This window comes from Argentina silus (genome assembly GCF_951799395.1).
Source record: "Argentina silus genome assembly, chromosome: 9".
NCBI classification, from domain to species: Eukaryota; Metazoa; Chordata; class Actinopteri; order Argentiniformes; family Argentinidae; genus Argentina; species Argentina silus.
This window is the reverse complement of record NC_139663.1, coordinates 22,875,905-22,893,592: the sequence shown is the minus strand read 5'-3', so window position 1 is coordinate 22,893,592 and position 17,688 is coordinate 22,875,905. Positions and strand designations below refer to the sequence as shown.

At 46.2% G+C, this 17,688-nt stretch overlaps 3 protein-coding genes across 3 annotated transcripts in view; 2 read left to right on the top strand and 1 right to left on the bottom strand.

The window, feature by feature from the left end:
* pvalb8 (parvalbumin 8) overlaps nucleotides 1–17,688 on the top strand; it is a 109,306-nt gene that overhangs the window by 67,362 nt on the left and 24,256 nt on the right. The gene's annotated exons all lie outside the window — the stretch shown is intronic.
* nup85 (nucleoporin 85) lies at nucleotides 10–12,938 on the bottom strand. The gene is made up of 19 exons (XM_083676928.1): nucleotides 12,798–12,938; nucleotides 12,014–12,107; nucleotides 11,505–11,667; nucleotides 11,002–11,072; nucleotides 10,663–10,706; nucleotides 10,179–10,248; nucleotides 9,925–10,046; nucleotides 9,415–9,549; nucleotides 8,076–8,198; nucleotides 7,002–7,133; nucleotides 5,665–5,771; nucleotides 5,125–5,208; nucleotides 4,698–4,763; nucleotides 4,360–4,511; nucleotides 4,125–4,242; nucleotides 2,212–2,312; nucleotides 1,388–1,539; nucleotides 1,148–1,243; nucleotides 10–222 (listed from the first exon to the last, which is right to left on the bottom strand). The coding sequence occupies exons 1-19, from the start codon at nucleotides 12,828–12,830 to the stop codon at nucleotides 124–126; spliced, it is 1,962 nt and encodes a 653-aa protein (XP_083533054.1). The 5' UTR covers nucleotides 12,831–12,938; the 3' UTR covers nucleotides 10–123.
* On the top strand, nucleotides 13,818–17,686 carry LOC310809572 (small ubiquitin-related modifier 2). The gene is made up of 4 exons (XM_083676906.1): nucleotides 13,818–13,894; nucleotides 15,111–15,242; nucleotides 16,663–16,734; nucleotides 16,996–17,686. The coding sequence occupies exons 1-4, from the start codon at nucleotides 13,874–13,876 to the stop codon at nucleotides 17,056–17,058; spliced, it is 288 nt and encodes a 95-aa protein (XP_083533032.1). The 5' UTR covers nucleotides 13,818–13,873; the 3' UTR covers nucleotides 17,059–17,686.

Here is a 17,688-nt window from a genome sequence, read left to right as displayed (position 1 = left end):
TGCAAAGAATGACAAAAAAAAAAGATTTTTTATTATCAAAGAACACATTTTGATCACTTGATTTAGTTTATGTACAGTACAAAAAAAGATGAGACATTTTCTTGGTCATATCCCAGAGTTCCCTCAGGCGTCCACCGTCCCCTCCCTGACGATGGCCATGGCCAGATTACGGGCGAGCGCCAGGCGGAGGAGCTCGATCTTGGTCGCCTCGATATCCTCGTCCTGGAACGACAGATTAACTCATTCAGCGCCGAGGGTGAATAAAGTCGCCCAAACTGTCAACATCCTAGAGGGCCAGGGGTGACTTTATTCACCAGAAATGCATCAATGATGATGCTTCATTTTGTAGCCAATCAGAGTGTTGTTGCTAGGTAGACACCACATAGAACACTTGGAACACTCCAGGTGGTGAGGGTTCCGGAACTCTTTGGCAGTTGGTGAGTTAAGTCAAATAAAATGTTAATGGTAATTTACACAATTGATACAGCATAATGAAATGCTTTAGGGCAAGCAACTCCTCAACAAAGCACTAATAATAATAATAATATTAAAAAAATAGGGGTTAGGGTCGGATTAGAGTCCAATGGAGCTTCCTCTCAACGGAATAATGTTTGAACGGGGGGAACAAAATGGACGTTTCATTCCAAAAGGCAACGTCCACCATTTCCAAAAATGTATTATTATCTTTCCAATAAAATGATTGCCGTCATGAAAAAAAAACCTTTATGATATATTTGAAAGGACATTAGCCGTGTTGTATTTGTTTTATGATATTTTTTTAATAATAAATGTTACCTGACCCAATATAGTGGTTTGGAATTAAACTCTCCCACCACACCAACACATTAGGTTGTTTGCCGTTCTACAAGAAGGAGCCTTTCATCCTACAGGAGCGTCCTCATGTCTCCTCCTACCAGCCTCAACGCATCACAGGTCCTACAGTCAGGAAGTCCTCATGTCTCAACGCATCACAGGTCCTACAGTCAGGAGGTCCTCATGTCTCCTCCTACCAGTCTCAACGCATCACAGGTCCTACAGTCAGGAAGTCCTCATGTCCCCTCCTACCAGCCTCAACGCATCACAGGTCCTACAGTCAGGAAGTCCTCCTGGTTGCTATCCCAGAATTCTAATGGAGTGTTAGGCTAACCTGCAGGGGTCTGTCTTCGTTTGGGACCGTCTTCACCGAGGTCAGCTCCTCCAGACAGAACATCAGCTCATGGGTCTGGTCAGCGGAGAAGATCACCTACGAGAGAGAGACAGAGAGTTAGCCTCCTCATACCGACAGACAGCGAAAGGCTTCAATTAGCACGTATAATAACCCCCCCCCCCCCCCCCCCACACACACACACACACGTCCTTCTCAGAACACGTGAGTTAGCCTGCGGACCTCTTTCTGCTCCAGCAGAGGCAGCGCGTCGCTCAGCAGGGTCATCCAGAAGGTGCGCGGGGCGATCTTGGCCGTCATGAGGGAGAGGAGGAGCTTAGCCGCCTCAGTGAAGCGCTTCTCTCCGTACAGCCGGTGGAACTCCCGGTACTTCCCTAATCATCAACAACAACAACAACTCAGGGGGGACATGAAAACAAAGAAACAGCTCACATCACATGACGCTGTCTCACCAGTGCTGATATGAGACCTCTGGTCCCGGCTCCATGGTGAACATTAACGACACTGAACCGTAATATTACTATCAACATCTAGCTGCGGAAATAGTCCACGGTCAGTTAGTTCAGCCTTTTTCAGAGACAGGACAGGACAGGACAGTACAACACAACACACACACACACACACACACACACACACACACACACACACACACACACACACACACAACACACACACACACACACACACACACACACACACACACACACACACACACACACACACACACACACACTGCAGGCTATCACAAGCTGAAGCCTTATTTAGACCAGTGGGCACCATGTGACATCCCAAGTAATGACTAAGATCATTAGGGTGAGAGAGACCATCTCAGGGTGTGTGTGTGTGTGTGTAGCATTAGCCTTGTGAGGGAGAAACACAGCTGACTGGAGCACGAGTTCACACAGGCACGTGGTGTGTGTGTGTGTGTGTGTGTGTACACACGCAAGTACAAGCGTGTGTGTACTGTATATGGGTGGAGGTGGATGCGTGTACGCAAGTACGAGCGTGTGTGTGCTATGTGTGTATGTGTGTGTGCGGCGTCTTACCCAGGAAGGTGAGCCTGTCGCTGAGCAGCATGGTGGGGCCCAGGTTGTCTATGAGGTCCAGGTCGGAGAAGGTCCCCCGGGCGCAGTAGTCCTGGAGGAACCTGACGTGACACAGAGGCGGCGGTGGGACACGTACAAAGACACGCTTTCACGCCGCTTATCTCCCATCTACCAGTGATGTCATACCGCCTCAGGATCGCCCAACCGACAGAGGACAGACCGCAGCCGCGCCCTGTTCTCTCTCGGTTACCGTCCGGGCAAACGGTACCGGTCAGAAGACTGCTCAACTGACCCCCCCGTCCCCGTCCCCCCCCCGGAGAAAGAGGAGTAGAGGGATAAGGACCTGTGGCCTCCAAGGCCAAATCCCATGGCTAGTTTATGTAGTTCTCTAGTATATGTAGTTCTCTAGTTTATGTAGTTCTCTAGTATATGTAGTTCTCTAGTTTATGTAGTTCTCTGGTTTATGTAGTTCTCTGGTTTATGTAGTTCTCTGGTTTATGTAGTTCTCTGGTTTATGTAGTTCTCTAGTACATGTAGTTCTCTGGTTTATGTAGTTCTCTAGTATATGTAGTTCTCTAGTTTATGTAGTTCTCTAGTACATGTAGTTCTCTGGTTTATGTAGTTCTCTAGTACATGTAGTTCTCTGGTTTATGTAGTTCTCTAGTATATGTAGTTCTCTAGTTTATGTAGTTCTCTGGTTTATGTAGTTCTCTAGTTTATGTAGTTCTCTAGTATATGTAGTTCTCTAGTTTATGTAGTTCTCTAGTTTATGTAGTTCTCTAGTTTATGTAGTTCTCTGGTTTATGTAGTTCTCTGGGAGATGAGTCCCAGAGACAGAGACGTCACCTGCTGGCCTGAGACATCATCTCTTTGTAACATTGAATAAAGTTCCCTCTCCAGAAGACGTCGACCTTCAGATCTCTTTATTTCATCTCATTGTAAACCTGGAAACTATCGTGTTGCTGTGGAGAAAATCACACAACTATCTACCAAGTGGCAGCAGACGTCACGGTGGAAGCCATGTCGTGGTCACAAGCTTCTGAGACTCATTTTCTTGAGAGATCGTTGAACGTAACGAAGTCCTATTTCAACCGTTGTGTTGTTGTTTCTGTTTACTTCCTGAACTGACTGAATTGAAAATCAACGAACCCCCAGGTCAACACAATATAATAATACTAGTGTAGAGTAGCATGGAGCAACAGAACACAACAACAGTGGGTAATAGCAATAGTAGGAGGTTATAATAGTAATAGTAGGAGGTTATAATAGCAATAGTAGGAGGTTATAATAGTAATAGTAGGAGGTTATAATAGCAATAGTAGGAGGTTATAATAGTAATAGTAGGAGGTTATAATAGTAATAGTAGGAGGTTATAATAGTAATAGTAGGAGGTTATAATAGTAATAGTAGGAGGTTATAATAGCAATAGTAGGAGGTTATAATAGTAATAGTAGGAGGTTATAATAGTAATAGTAGGAGGTTATAATAGCAATAGTAGGAGGTTATAATAGTAATAGTAGGAGGTTATAATAGCAATAGTAGGAGGTTATAATAGTAATAGTAGGAGGTTATAATAGTAATAGTAGGAGGTTATAATAGTAATAGTAGGAGGTAATAATAGTAATAGTAGGAGGTTATAATTATAGTAGGAGGTTATAATAGTAATAGTAGGAGGTTATAATAGTAATAGTAGGAGGTTATAATAATTATAGTAGGAGGTTATAATAGTAATAGTAGGAGGTTATAATAGTAATAATTATTACGATGATGGTGTGTGTGTGTTAGATGGTGTGTGATGGTGTGTGTGTTAGATGTTGTGTGTGTGATGGTGTGTGTGTGTGAGTGTGTGTGTGTGTGTGTGTGTGTGATGGTGTGTGTGTGTGATGGTGTGAGTGTGTGTGTGTGTGTCTGACCTCTCAGAGATGAGTGTGGCGAAGGCGGCGTCCTTGGCTCTGATGCTCCAGGAGAGGGCGGAGCCTAGCCTGTTGTTCCTCAACGCACCCTTGGCCATGATCTTACAGATGCTCCTCACTGCACACACACACACACATTATAGCAACAGGTTATAGTCAACCCCTCACCCACAGTGTGAGAATATCAGGTGGGTGTGTGTGTGTGTGTGTGTGTGTGTGTGCGTGTGATGCTTACCTTGCTCAGTCATCTGCCTCTGCTCACAGATCCTCAGCACCTTCAGAGCCTTGCGCTCCGTGTCCAGGGGCACCCGTTCGATCTGCAGCTCCAGGTAGACGCGGCCGAACTCTGGGCAGTGGTCAAAGTAGTCCACCGCTAGCTGCCACAGGCTGCCGCCCACAGGGGCACAGAGCAGAGCACAGTTAGCCATCGCGGTTAGCTTGCCTTACAAAAACTACAACTTCTGCGACCTTGTTTGTGGGCGATTCACTTCCAGGTTGCACTGAACCTGTATGACACTGTGTAAATGTACATGGGATTGTCTGTAGAACATGTCCCGGCCTTGTCTATCTCACCTGTGGTGCGTGAAGAGACCAGAGGCGTACTCCAACAACAGGAACTCCCTCAGGTTGGACCCGAAGCTGGATGACACAAACAAAGACCAAATGTTGGAGGTTGTGATCATATTTGTTGATGGCGGGGGGGGGGGGGGGGGGGGGTTTCAGACGGCCGTGGACTTACTGTAGGTTGTGAGAAGGTTGTGAGAAGGTTGTGGACTTACTGTAGGTTGTGAGAAGGTTGTGAGAAGGTTGTGGACTTACTGTAGGTTGTGAGAAGGTTGTGAGAAGGTTGAGGACTTACTGTAGGTTGTGAGAAGGTTGTGAGAAGGTTGAGGACTTACTGTAGGTTGAGGACTTACTGTAGGTTGTAGACTTACTGTAGGTTGTGAGAAGGTTGAGGACTTACTGTAGGTTGAGGACTTACTGTAGGTTGAGGACTTACTGTAGGTTGTGAGACTGTAACAGTTTGCAGTGGTCCAGGAGGTCCGTCAAATGCGCCACAAACCACCAGTTGTTGAGGGCGATGCTGAAACACCGAGACCAGAGACCAAATGTCAACATGAAGGATACAAGTACAGACGGCCATTGTTGTGCAGGTGAAGGTGTAGGTTCAAGTGTAGGTATAGGTGTGTAGGTGTAGGTGCAGGTGTAGGTGAAAGTGTAGGTATAGGTGTAGGTATAGGTATAGGTGCAGGTTTAGGTGAAGGTGTAGAGTATGAAGGTGTAGGTATAGGTGTAGGTATAGGTATAGGTGCAGGTTTAGGTGAAGGTTTAGGTGTAGAGTATGAAGGTGTAGGTAGAGGTGTAGGTATAGGTATAGGTGCAGGTTTAGGTGAAGGTTTAGGTGTAGAGTATGAAGGTGTAGGTAGAGGTGGAGGTGCAGGTGTAGAGTATGAAGGTGTAGGTAGAGGTGGAGGTGCAGGTGTAGGTGAAATTGTAGTTGAAACTAAATGAGATTGTGTGGAACATGTCTTGGCCTCACCTGCAGTCCTTGATGACCTGGTGGATGTCAAACTCAAAGGCAGCCAGCAGGATGCTGTCCAGAGGCTCAGGGACACTCCTCTGGTCCAGGAACATGTCCATGCTGGACTGAACACACAGACAGAGAGGAGGCTGCTTACACACACATCACAGACTACACACACAGTTAGGACTTACTGACACATCACAGACTACACACACAGTTAGGACTTACTGACATCACAGACTACACACACAGTTAGGACTTACTGACACATCACAGACTACACACACAGTTAGGATTTACTGACACATCACAGACTACACACACAGTTAGGACTTACTGACACATCACAGACGACACACACACAGTTAGGATTTACTGACACATCACAGACTACACACACAGTTAGGACTTACTGACACATCACAGACGACACACACACAGTTAGGACTTACTGACACATCACAGACTACACACACAGTTAGGACTTACTGACATCACAGACTACACACACAGTTAGGACTTACTGACACATCACAGACTACACACACAGTTAGGACTTACTGACACATCAGACGACACACACACAGTTAGGACTTACTGACACATCAGACGACACACACACAGTTAGGACTTACTGACACATCACAGACTACACACACAGTTAGGACTTACTGACATCACAGACTACACACACAGTTAGGACTTACTGACATCACAGACTACACACACAGTTAGGACTTACTGACACATCACAGACTACACACACAGTTAGGACTTACTGACACATCACAGACTACACACACAGTTAGGACTTACTGACACATCACAGACTACACACACAGTTAGGACTTACTGACACATCACAGACTACACACACAGTTAGGACTTACTGACATCACAGACTACACACACAGTTAGGACTTACTGACACATCACAGACTACACACACAGTTAGGACTTACTGACACATCACAGACTACACACACAGTTAGGACTTACTGACATCACAGACGACACACACAGTTAGGACTTACTGACACATCACAGACGACACACACACAGCTAGGACTTATTTATTATATATAATCATAGACACACACTGAGGTTAAACAGCCTTGTGAGGAAACAGGAGCCAGAGCCTGTCCATCCAAACTCAACCTGCACCAACTGGACAACTGTTGTCTGTGCTAGGGGAGCATGGGTATCATGGGTAATGTAGTTGCCGGGAGTAGACAGCTACTGGGTATCATGGGTAATGTAGTTGCAGGGGGTAGACAGCTATTGGGTATCATGGGTAATGTAGTTGCAGGGGGTAGATGGCTAACCGGGTATTGTGGGTAATGTAGTTGTACCTGTGCGTAGTAGTGCAGCTCGGTGGGTTTGACAGTGGGGTGAGAGAACAGCAGGCGGGTCACCAGGAAGTGGTACCAGGTGCTCAGCAGCTCCTTGTGGTCCAGGAGGGTGTCCTCGTCACCGACCAGGACCTGCACGGACACACAGAGGGGAAGGTTGTAACGGACAGACACACAGAGGGGAAGGTTGTAACGGACAGACACACAGAGGGGAAGGTTGTAACGGACAGACACACAGAGGGGAAGGTTGTAACGGACGGACACACAGAGGGGAAGGTTGTAACAGACAGACACACAGAGGGGAAGGTTGTAACGGACGGACACACAGAGGGGAAGGTTGTAACGGACGGACAGACGGAGGGGAAGGTTGTAACGGACGGACGGACGGAGGGGAAGGTTGTAACGGACGGACACACAGAGGGGAAGGTTGTAACGGACGGACACACAGAGGGGAAGGTTGTAACGGACGGACGAAGGGAGGGAGGGAGGGAGGGATGGACAAACACTTCAGGAATAGATGGATGGATGAACATTTGGGTCATGGAGTGAAGGAGGGATGGTCCAGTAGACACAGTAAAGACAGGAACGACCGACCAGCCGGGAACGGCTGACCCACAGACAGACACGTAGAACCAGAACCAGATCCAGAACCAGAACCAGAACCAGATCCAGAACCAGAACCAGATCCAGATCCAGAACCAGAACCAGATGCAGATCCAGAACCAGATCCAGATCCAGAACCAGATCCAGAACCAGAACCAGATCCAGAACCAGGCCATGGACATGGACACACTGCTCAGTGACACTCTCCACTGACATTACACTCTGCATCTACTCCCTCTCCTGCTGCTAGAATCATCCTGTATTATTTCACTGTTTTATTACTGTTACTGTTTATATTTGATGTATGATCCTTGTTACATTCTAGTGTTGATGGTTGATGATGGAGAGATGTTCTGCCTTGTGTCCCCTTGTATTCCATGTAATGACAAATAAACCAGACCTGACTTGATTGGACGGTGACACTCACTTTACAGATGACCTCCAGGTGGGGGTGGGGGGGGTGACACTCACCTTACAGATGACCTCCAGGTGGGGGTGGGGGGCGAAGGCGTTGTCGTGGAGACAGCGGTCACACTCCTCATGCCAGTGTCTCCACTTCACGTCGTACTCCGTCAGCGTCTGCGTCCCGCCGGGCTGTGACATCACACACAGGAGGCCAGCCAGTCAGAGGTGTCCGTACATTCACAGGCACTTACGAACATTTATTGATTGTTTTTTTTTGTTTTTTGATCTCGTCCTGTTTCGGGATTTTCTCCCTCTCTCTGTTGTTCATTCATTTTTCCTGTGAAGGGCGTTGTGTTGCATCTGTGTACAGTAGGGAATGTGCGTTATCAATAAAGTTGGATTTGATTCACTGTATATTGTCGTTACGACCCCGAGACTCTGGAAGGACCTGCCTGAGGATGTCAGGCCAGCAAGATCAGGAGTATTCACTATTCTCTCTAGATCAGGAGTATTCACTATTCTCTCTAGATCAGGAGTATTCACTATTCTCTCAAGATCAGGAGTATTCACTATTCTCTCTAGATCAGGAGTATTCACTATTCTCTCAAGATCAGGAGTATTCACTATTCTCTCTAGATCAGGAGTATTCACTATTCTCTCAAGATCAGGAGTATTCACTATTCTCTCTAGATCAGGAGTATTCACTATTCTCTCTAGATCAGGAGTATTCACTATTCTCTCAAGATCAGGAGTATTCACTATTCTCTCTAGATCAGGAGTATTCACTATTCTCTCAAGATCAGGAGTATTCACTATTCTCTCTAGATCAGGAGTATTCACTATTCTCTCTAGATCAGGAGTATTCACTATTCTCTCAAGATCAGGAGTATTCACTATTCTCTCAAGATCAGGAGTATTCACTATTCTCTCAAGATCAGGAGTATTCACTATTCTCTCAAGATCAGTAGTATTCACTATTCTCTCAAGATCAGGAGTATTCACTATTCTCTCTAGATCAGGAGTATTCAGTGAGTCAGTAGTATTCAGTGAGTCAGTAGTATTCAGTGAGTCAGTAGTATTCAGTGAGTCAGGAGTATTCAGTGAGTCAGTAGTATTCAGTGAGTCAGTAGTATTCAGTGAGTCAGTAGTATTCACTATTCTCTCTTAAATCTCTTCTTACAACTCATTTTTTATAGACGAGCCTTTCACTGATGCTGACCTTTTTAATGTGTTGTGTTTTACTGTTTCTACTTTTATTTTAGTTGTTATTTGCATTTCTGTTTTATCTGCACATTACCAAAGCACTTTGTAACACTGTTTTAAAAAGGTTCTATATAAATAAAGTGTATTATTATTATTATTATTATTATTATTCTATCAACGGGTAATAACAGTAAGCGTGTACGTTGTAGATGGGCATCTTCATGAGCAGGCTGTCCATCAGCTTGAAGGAGCCCCTGGCTGCAGGCTGCAGCGCCGCCTGTTTCAGCAGCACCTGCCTGGCCTCGTCCATGCGGCCCTGCAGGACGTAGCTGACCACCTGCAGACAGGAGGACGGAGGCAGCGGTCAGCAGAACCAAACACAGGAAATACAGTCTTAAAAAAGTAAACTAATACACATGCGTAGTAGAGGTAAATATTAGACTGTTCACCTGAAGCAATCCTCCGTTTAAATGGCAATGTTATCATCCACTCTAAAATCCCATTAGAAGTCATAAAATCAATGAGGAGATAACTCTCAAAGGCAGAGGGGTGTGTGTGTGTTTGTGTGGGTGGGGTGTGTGTGTGTGTGTGTGTGTGTGTGTGTGGGTGGGGTGTGTGTGTATATGTGCATATGTGTGTGTGTGGGTGGGGTGTGTGCAGGTGGGATGTTTGTGTGTGTGTGGCGTGTATGTATATGTGTGTGTGTGCGTACCACATCCCAGTAGGCCTGGTGCTCCGTGGGACTCTCGCTCTGCAGCACATCCCTGGCCTTCTCATCCACATCAGCCTTGTGGAGCCGGACCCAGTCCAGCAGGTGGAGCAGCAGGGAGCCAGCTGACAGGGTCACACACACACACACACACAGTTCAGTGGCCTGGGGTGGTCCAGTGGTCCAGCACAAGTGAGGGTGCAATAAATGACACATTCCTAACAATCAATAAATCAACCATTTGATCAGGACTCTACCTGGAGCTGCATCGATGAACAACACTTCACAGAGGTTCCAGATCAGCTCCACCGCCAGCAGGATGGACACCTGACACCAGGAGACACCAGGAGACACCAGGAGACGCCAGGAGACACCAGGAGACGCCAGGAGACACCAGGAGACACCAGGAGACGCCAGGAGACACCAGGAGACGCCAGGAGACACCAGGAGACACCAGGAGACACCAGGAGACACCAGGAGACGCCAGGAGACACCAGGAGACACCAGGAGACGCCAGGAGACACCAGGAGACACCAGGAGACGCCAGGAGACACCAGGAGACACCAGGAGACACCAGGAGGCGCCACGCGGCACGATGAGATCAATCACAGCAATACTCATATTCATCAATCAACATTAACAAATATTCATCAGTTAATTGTGCAGATTCAACGCCTCTTCGATTTAGTTACAATTTCTTGGATATGTGTTATTTTTTTCTAGAAAAGCGGTCACCCGTACCTGATTTCCGTACTGTGTGGCCAGCGCTGCATCGTGTGTCGACACTGGAGGGTGAGAGGAGAGAGCAGGTTATTGAAGAATGGCCTCCCTCATTAAAACGTTGTTGTTGTTTTTTTTTAAATATGTTTTTATATTTATATATTTCTGCTTTATTGGGATAGAGACAGTAGAGATTGACAGGAAGGATGGGAGAGAGAGAGAGAGAGAGGAGGGATGACATGCAAGACAGGTCGAGGGTCGGAATCGAACCAGGAACCTTGCGATCACGTGGTAACTGCATTAGTGTGCTACGCCACTAAGCGCCCCAAACGTTGTTGTTTTAATGTGGCTGTACGATACCTGCAACCTGCTGGAGCTCCTCCATACAGGCCCGGATGACGGAGCGGTAGTTCTTGCTGATGCTGACAAACCTGGAAGTTCAAAACAGATGAAATAGATAAATAAACTGTGCCAACACTGCAAGTGTCCTAATCAACTCATAATAATAATCATAATCATAATAATAATAAATTAACCTATACTATTATTGTTGTTTTTGTTATTGATATTGTTTTTTATTGTCTTGTATTCCATTCTATTGTTGATTTATGTTGATGTTGTAGAGCTGCTCTGCCCCAAGCGTTTCATTACGTTGTATACTTGTATGTTCTATAATGATCTATAATGATCTACAATGATCTACAATGATCTATAATGATCTATAATGATCTACAATGATCTATAATGATAAATAAACTTGAAACGTGAAACTTGAGGTGCCCTTTTTTCTTCTTCTACGAGTGCGTGGTAAACCGCAGGCCTGCTTGGAGAAGGTGAGGGAGCGTGGGAAGGCCCAGCCTTACTGAGGTTTCTTGTTCTTGCTGGGCAGATCCTCTCGGATCCTCTGCAGCCCAACGAAGATGTGATGGGACTCGTTGAACAGTTTACGCAAAATAGGGGAATAGATGTCTTCATCTTTCCTGACCTCGTGGACAAAGAGACAAGCAGGTCCTGTGGATCCAGCACCTGAGGAAGAGGAGGAGGAGGAGGAGGAGGAGGAGGAAGAGGAAGAGGAGGAGGAGGAGGAGGAGGAAGAGGAGGAGGAGGAGGAAGATGTTGTTGAGTTTCTGCTGCTATTTACTATACCACCTTATATTATTGTTTTTTTCTATTATTATTATATTACATTATTGATTGTTTGATTGTTGACTGTTGCATTGTTGAGGAGTTGCTTGCCTTAAGCATTTCATTGCATTGTATCCTATATATTGTGTATTTGATAAATAAACTTTGATTTGATTTGAGGATGCTTGGTACTGGCCTGTCAGGTCAATCAGATTGGTTTAAAATGTCATTCAGTGTCTGTAATTACCTGATGCTTTATAAACGGTCTCATACACCAGAATGTCTCCGGGCCCCCACACAAATCCCAAGTGTTTCTGGTTACAGTCGACTCCGGGGATAGTCTGGGAAAGGGAATGAAGACAGGGTCGTTATGGTTCTCGTTGTTGTGAACTGAACAGGGATCATAATGAACTCGCTGGCCCACTTCAACAGTCTGCTGTTATGCTACTACTAGTTGTGCTGGGTTTTTTTGTGTGCTGTGAGTCCCATTGAGACCAAGGTCTCCTGTACCAGGGAGCCCTGCATACACACAGTTTACATAATACACATACAAAATTACAACATTATAAAACACAATCAAGAAAATCCAACACATTTTTCAACAAAGAGGTCCTCAATAAAAACTTTAAACTGCCCGAGCGTCACCAGAACAGCCAACTGAAACCTTCTCTGCAGCCTGTTCCAGCAGTGAGGAGCACCACGACTAAAAGCTGATTTACCCCCTCGGTGGAGACCCGAGGAACCTCAAGAGTTAACCACAATACAACCCTAACCCTGACCCTGACCCTGACACTACCCTAACCCTAACACTACCCTAACACTAACCCTAGCCCTAACCCTGACACTACCCTAACACTAACCCTAGCCCTAACCCTAACCCTGACCCTGACACTACCCTAACACTAACCCTAACATTAACCCTAACCCTAACACACTTGATCTCCTGAAATCCCCTCTGTGTTTGAATGATCTCAGCTGCCTGAAGACCTCAGACATGCGGCAGACCGCGTCAGAGACACCGCGGGACTCACAGTGGTGGTCGGCTCCACGTCGACCTCCTCCATCACCAACGACCGCCGAATCAATAACGGGATTCGGTAGATTACAAATTCTACAATCAGCGAATAAAGATCAGCACTTTCAGACCATCAACTACAGGAATTGGGCGCCTGAAGCATTCAGATGAAGGACCCCAGCGCACGGTTCTACGTCATGAGGGCGTTCCGTCGCGCCTGATGGAAAAGGAACCAGAGAAGTGGAACAGGAGTGAGATGATCCACTAACATGACATTTAATCATCATCTCAAACGCACCAGGATGAACATGAAGTAGTTACTATCCATTTCCAAACGACAATCTCGATTAGGATTGAATTAGAGTGAGATAGGAACATACATGTAAAGAGTTTTCAGAATGGGAGTGTTTTTGTCCTGCAGGACATGCAGTTTATGTTCATACAACTTATTTGGGCTTTTTTACTTATAACATAAGTGTATCTATGAACTCTACAATACAGCATCATTCCAACTTCATAAATTGTATTGGCAATCAATATTAAAAAAATAAAAAAATAATTTAAAAAAAAGCATTTGCTTTTGTAGTTTGTTGAATCTTGTGGATCAAGCAGCTTCTCTCTGAATGTTGTGGTTCATAACATCAAAAAAAAACAAGATGGAGGATCAGTTCTCCTCCATGAGAAATGTCCAGAATGCTTTGGATTCCCAAATATCAACACAGTTAATATTCCCATTCAAATATGTTTTATTTAACAAATGTACAACATTGTCATTGTTAACATGAATGCATATGTCAGCATTATGTATTGTTTACCATTCTTTTAAAGCAAAAAAACAAAAGGGTAATGTGTTCCAAATGCGCGTGCCCGTGTCACAGAAAGCTACTTCCACGAGCATTACGCCGCTCCCGCCCATGCCAGCGCTGAACGTGCGTCCCCGTGACCCGCCTCCAGCCAATGGACGCACGTACAGAAAACGCGCGTGGGTTCGTGATCGCGCACGCAAGGCCCCGTATTTTATACGGGAGCGAGTACGTGCGCGCACTCGCGTATTCTTTGTGTGGCGGCGTACAGAAGCGCAATAGAATAACCATGGCTGACGAGAAACCCAAGGTGAGTGAGTTGGAATAAATAGGCTTACATCACTTCACATTTTAACACATACGCCACTCAGACAGAAGTAAGAGCACCCTGGCGTGGATGTGGGGAAGGTTTTATCTCTATCAAATTGTGCGTTAAAATAAAATGCAACTACTCCATTGGAAACACCGGAAGACCCGTGAACGCGCTTGCATGGGCGCGTAAGCGCTGCTGCCTGATTGCCTGCCTGCCGTAACGTAACGTTACCGTTAACGTTAAAACCTCGCACCGTGTCCCTGCAGGCAACCTCGGCTGAGACTGAAACAGTTGCACCACTGCAGTGCGTTCAGTCGCTGTATGAAACCGAGAACCAACTTGGTCATTTGTTTGCAGAAACACTTAGGCAGCGACGGCTAGGCTGTGCAGTTAGCCGCCGATGCTACAAACAGTGAGACAGGGAACAGCCATGTGTGCAGCCGCCGGAGTCTGGAGGATGCGTTAACGATCCGATCAGACACAACTAACCTCGCTGTATACATATGCTAGTTAACATGGACAGAGATGTATTCGACATCTGCAGATGAGAGGATTTGCCTGTTTATTGACCGGTCTGCTGCTCTTGGCTGCATTTCAATCCACTCCTGTTGTGTCACTCGTGTATTTACTCAGGAATTGGCTGAGAATGGTGTCTGTGATGCCAGTCTGGCCGAGGTGCCATGATAGCAAATAACCCATGCTGTCAAATGCCCATTCCGGTCCAAGACTGAACGATTTGCGTCTGACAATCTGGTGTGTTTGAGTGTTCCTTCCACTGGATTATAAATATTCTGGTCTGTAGTCCTTTCTGTTCTAAACACGCTTGTGATGCAAGCAGTGCAAATTTATATACCCACCTCAAAACAAGGCAGTTTATTTCCATATTTTGTATTAGGAGAAGCCTGTTTGTTCAGTGCAAGCCTGAGTCAAGTCAAGTCTGGTTTATTTGTCATTACATGGAAAACGCCTGCGGCAGAACAGCTCTGCAACGTCAATCATCATCAACAGTAGAATGTAACAAGGATAATAGATACAGTAGTTACAATAATAAGATTGTAACTACCCCCCCCCCCCCCCACAGGATTATTATAGCAGGAACTGTGAACTACGCTTTAAGAGCCCCCCCCCCCCCCACAGGATTATTATAGCAGGAACTGTGAACTACGCTTTAAGAGCCCCCCCCCCCCCCCCCCCCCCTGTTTGTGTTCCTCAGGAAGGTGTGAAGACAGAAAACAACGACCATATAAACCTGAAGGTGGCGGGGCAGGACGGGTCGGTGGTCCAGTTCAAGATCAAGAGACACACGCCGCTCAGCAAACTCATGAAGGCGTACTGTGAGAGACAGGTGAGTCCTGTGGTGGATGTCTAGCTTTTACCACTCTGTACTTCAGCTCTTCGGATGTGAGACTCAAGAAACAAGGTCCTGAGTAGCCACAATATCTGAGTCCAGTATTTATTGCTTGCAAACGAGAGAAGCCTAACAGCAGCCCAACCTAAATCCTAACAGCGGCCCAGCGTAGATCCGGGGGTCTGTTCATCACGAGTCTGAAGAGGAGATTATCAGAGTTGTCTTCATACAGATGAAACATAATGATAGGCGCCACGACGTCTTATCAGCTGATGGGCCTGTGCTTACTGGTGAGAGACAGGTGGGTCTGGACGAGACAGGTGGGTCTGGACGAGACAGGTGGGTCTGGACGACGCTGGCCGTCCCAAGGATCCCAGTTAGCGTTTAGTGTCTTCATTACTCCTGCTGCTGGTCACCTGGGCGGGAGGAAGGGTGCTGGTCACCTGGGCGGGAGGAAGGGTGCTGGTCACCTGGGCGGGAGGAAGGGTGTGAGGCAGACAGCAGCAGCAGTGTCTCCCCTGAAGATTCCAGTGATTCAACAGTTTCTGTATCGAGCTGCACTTGGCATCGATTGTGCTGCTTCTCCTCAATGCAGTGGCTCCTTTTCACTTAGCTCTTATTTGAGCATCGCCCACCAACCAGTCTGACCAGTCTGACCTGGGCTGGTCCAGTATTTTAATTGGGGGTTGGGGCGGTGGGGGGGTGGGGGCGGTTCCATTGCTTTACTAACACGCATCTGAAAAAACGTTCTTGGCATTCGATGTTCCCGTCCCTGTCGAAGCCCGTTTTGATCTCTGCATTGCAGCAACCGCACGTCCGTCCGTCCGTCCATCCGTCTGTCCCCTGACGTCCCGAGAGCTGCTCTGTAATACTGGAGCGTTTGTTTTCCGAGCGCTTGCCTTCACGGCGAGATGGGAGGAGACGCAGGGACGTGTGTGTTACAGGGTGCTGGACTGGTCCTGCTAGGCCTGCCGACGCCCCATCTCATTGTTAAGTGTCCCCATAATGGATGCCATGGAAGTAGGCCAGGCTTTATTGGCGGTGTGAAGGAGCAGTGAGCCCCGCCCCCGGCCCCGCCCCCCCCGGCCGTTCATCCTGTTGTTGTTCTCTTAGATATGATTGAAAAATGTAAACATTGGTATGGAATGCCAAGAATGTCGCCCCCTCTAAAACTCACAAGTTGTTTTCTTTCATGCCATGTGTTGGGAGTTAGGGTTAGGGTTGGCCAACATTGGCTGGTCAGGACTGTTCACTATTAACAGGTTCTTTGGCTCGGGAGGGGGAAAGGATTTGTATCATTGTCGGACATAACATTGAGAGGTTCTTCTAAGCCGGACCATTTCAAAGAACCAATCGTGTCATTTCAAAGAACCAATCGTGTCATTTCAAAGAACCAATCATGTGTCTGTGTCCTCAGGGATTGACGATGAGACAGATCCGGTTCAGGTTCGACGGACAGCCAATCAACGAGACAGACACACCTGCACAGGTAAGCTTGGAGTCTCTCACGGGAAGACCTGCTGAATACAGTTTTCGTTTCGCCAGAAAAGTACGGTTCTTGAAGTATAAGACATTCATAATTTCTGAATGTACTGAGCTGTAAGACATCATCTGTTGACTGAATACATCTTGGAATGCAAGCTTTCCATTTTCCGTGTATCGCTAGTTTTGGTAAATGTTTGTCATGAATGTCAATTGATTGATTTAAGTCAAGCTAATGGCTCTGGTCTCTCTCCCTTGTCCCTGACAGTTGGAAATGGAGGATGAAGATACAATTGACGTTTTCCAGCAACAGACCGGAGGCCAATACTAAAAGTGTCAAGTCCCCCCTCCCCACCACCCTGTGTCTACCCCCCCACCCCACCCCACCCCTCCTGACTGCATCTCTGCAGCTTGTCCCATTGTCACCACAGAATCAAAACCACGTGGAAGAAGTCATTCTTACAGTTCTACATAACTGTTGTATAGTGTCCTCATTGTTGCCTTTGTTTCCTCCCTGTTTTGTACATAAACAATCTAAGCTAAGAGAACTCAGATTTAGTTGATTCATACGAGGGTGTGGTGAACGTTGCAGGATCTGACTCTTTAAGCCCAGAGACACTCACTCAGACATCAAGAAAACAATTTTTTTTCCCATCTCATTCACTGTATGGGAATGGGTCTGGCTCATTATCCAACTTAATTTCCAGGTATCTGCTTCAGAAAATCGGTTTTATATCTTTTTTTATATAGTAGTGGTTTGTGTAGGATGAAACTTGTCTTGAACATAGTTTGACTAGGCCATGCTTAAAATAAGGAAACCCTGAAGAGATGTTTTAGTCCAGTTAAACATCTGTATTGTCTAATACTTGTTAAAATAAAGTTATTCTCTCTTTTTAAAAACCAAACTCATTTTTATTTTGGCTGGATGTCAAATGTAATTGTCATAAAAAGAAAAACTATG

Bases quoted from the DNA above. Each gene is read 5' to 3' on its own strand.
- nup85 (XM_083676928.1), bottom strand. From the start codon at position 12,830: ATGGAGGAGGTCGACGTGGAGCCGACCACCACT. The intron at 8,199-9,414 runs GTACACGCTTAC...GTGATGTCACAG, and splicing joins TGAAGATGCCCATCTACAAC to CCCGGCGGGACGCAGACGCT. The intron at 5,209-5,664 runs GTGAGGCCAAGA...TCGGTGTTTCAG, and splicing joins CAGGTCATCAAGGACTGCAG to CATCGCCCTCAACAACTGGT.
- LOC310809572 (XM_083676906.1), top strand. From the start codon at position 13,874: ATGGCTGACGAGAAACCCAAG. The intron at 13,895-15,110 runs GTGAGTGAGTTG...TGTGTTCCTCAG, and splicing joins TGGCTGACGAGAAACCCAAG to GAAGGTGTGAAGACAGAAAA. The intron at 16,735-16,995 runs GTAAGCTTGGAG...TGTCCCTGACAG, and splicing joins AGACAGACACACCTGCACAG to TTGGAAATGGAGGATGAAGA.